The sequence below is a fragment of the Nanorana parkeri genome, unplaced genomic scaffold (assembly GCF_000935625.1).
Source record: "Nanorana parkeri isolate BGI_ZX_2015 unplaced genomic scaffold, ASM93562v1 scaffold2751, whole genome shotgun sequence".
Lineage (NCBI taxonomy): Eukaryota > Metazoa > Chordata > Amphibia > Anura > Dicroglossidae > Nanorana > Nanorana parkeri.
In genome coordinates, this window is record NW_017309019.1 from 8,070 (window position 1) to 10,248 (window position 2,179).

The window sequence follows — 2,179 nt, forward strand, 5'->3', positions numbered from 1 at the left end:
CCCTCTGATCAATGTTTATAAACAATGTGTTACTTTGTATCTCTCTCCCCCTCTGATCAATGTTTATAAACAATGTTACTTTGTATCTCTCTATCTCCCTCTGATCAATGTTTATAAACAATGCTACTTTGTATCTCTCTATCTCCCCCTCTGATCAATGTTTATATACAATGTTACTTTGTATCTCTCTATATCCCCTCTGATCAATGTTTATAAACAATGTTACTTTGTATCTCTCAATCCCCCTCTGATCAATGTTTATAAACAATGTTACTTTGTATCTCTCTCTCCCCTCTGATCAATGTTTATAAACAATGTTACTTTGTATCTCTCTATCTCCCTCTGATCAATGTTTATAAACAATGTTACTTTGTATCTCTCTCCCCCTCTGATCAATGTTTATAAACAATGTTACTTTGTATCTCTCTATCTCCCTCTGATCAATGTTTATAAACAATGTTACTTTGTATCTCTCAATCCCCCTCTGATCAATGTTTATAAACAATGTTACTTTGTATCTCTCTCTCTCCCTCTGATCAATGTTTATAAACAATGTTACTTTGTATCTCTCTCTCTCCCTCTGATCAATGTTTATAAACAATGTTACTTTGTATCTCTCTATATGACTTTTGTTGCTTTAATAGAAATCCTGAAATGTCGGACATCTTTGTTTACCCTCCATATTTACAGAATATCTAGTGGAAGGACGGACCCCCATCACCCGGATCTGATACCTCATGCATGATGGAGCGGGCTCCATAATGGACGTTGTACCCATCGGTCAGGACGTCCATCACCTCGCGGTCCCACAGCAGAGTGATGTCATGGCGTTGTTTGGCCTGAGGAGGGCAGAAGAGAGATCTGTTAGTGGGGAAAGCTGCATGGCGGAGGATTACTTTCTGGATATTCTGGATCAGGACATCAAACGGTGAGGTGAGACCGAGTACAAAATGACCCAAATAATACAGAAATAACAATACATGGAGTAAATCTGTCCAGAAAAGAGGAAGAGAAAATGAGGAGAGGAAGGAATGACAGGAAGGGAGGATAGCAGTGCAGAGGAGAGGAAAGGGCAGCAGAGCAGAGGAGAGGAAAGGGCAGCAGAGCAGAGGAGAGGAAAGGGCAGCAGAGGAGAGGAGAGGAAAGGGCAGCAGTGTAAAGGAGAGGAAAGGGCAGCAGTGTAAAGGAGAGGAAAGGGCAGCAGTGTAAAGGAGAGGAAAGGGCAGCAGAGCAGAGCAGAGGAAAGGGCAGCAGTGCAGAGGAGAGGAAAGGGCAGCAGAGGAGAGGAAAGGGCAGCAGTGCAGAGAAGAGGAAAGGGCAGCAGTGCAGAGAAGAGGAAAGGGCAGCAGTGCAGAGGAGAGGAAAGGGCAGCAGTGCAGAGGAGAGAAAGAAGAGCACAGAGGAGGACAGGAGCAGAGGAGATGAAATCAGAGAGGACACAAATGGAATACAGCAATATAAAAAACATGGCCTGCGTCCTGCACGGTGCTGTGCGGCTGTCTTTATGGTTTACACCATTTCCCAGACTAGGGATTCTAACTGCCTGACACGGCACCTCATCCCCTACTAGGGAAATGTACCAGTCTGAATAGTTGGAGCGATCCCCAGAAAACATGAAGCGGCACGAAGTCCGGAATTATTTCTTAATTTTGTATAAAACTTTTAAACCGAAAACGCAGAATGTGCAGCGACTACGGCATGTCTACAGATCCCCGGAGCCGGGTCAGAGCCGCGCATGATACAATGCACAATAATACAGCTTGGCCTCCACGGACATAATTACCTTCTCGCTCCGGGAACGAGCTGCGTGTTCTGTTCTATGTCAGGGGTGACCCAGGAAATCAATGACAGGTCTGTTCTGAGCACCCAGACCAACACAACAGACTATTCTGTGATAATGAGCCGCTCTCAGGGGACGCCCCAGGGGGGTCACCCCAAGACCAGGAACCCCGCCGACAACCCTCACCGCCAATCACCAGCAATTACCCCGGCTCTGCACTGTTTAACCTGCCGGGGCTAAAAATAAGAGGACCTGTCTGACCGCAGGGAACCCACATGACTGTTCTATACCAAGATATTTATATACTGAGCCAGTCACATCAGTCTCTGTACAGAGGAGCTTACACTCTAATGTCCCCCCCCCCCCACGCCAACCGAGTCTCTGCAGATCGGCCAAGCA

The 2,179-nt window shown here is 46.1% G+C and overlaps 1 protein-coding gene across 1 annotated transcript in view; it reads right to left on the bottom strand.

The window, feature by feature from the left end:
• The window catches only part of CLPB (ClpB homolog, mitochondrial AAA ATPase chaperonin), a 74,138-nt gene that overhangs the window by 973 nt on the left and 70,986 nt on the right, over nucleotides 1-2,179 (bottom strand). The window contains exon 14 of the mRNA XM_018574124.1: nucleotides 735-839. Within this exon, the coding sequence (XP_018429626.1) occupies nucleotides 735-839 (105 nt within the window). The remainder of the gene's footprint in view (nucleotides 1-734; nucleotides 840-2,179) is intronic.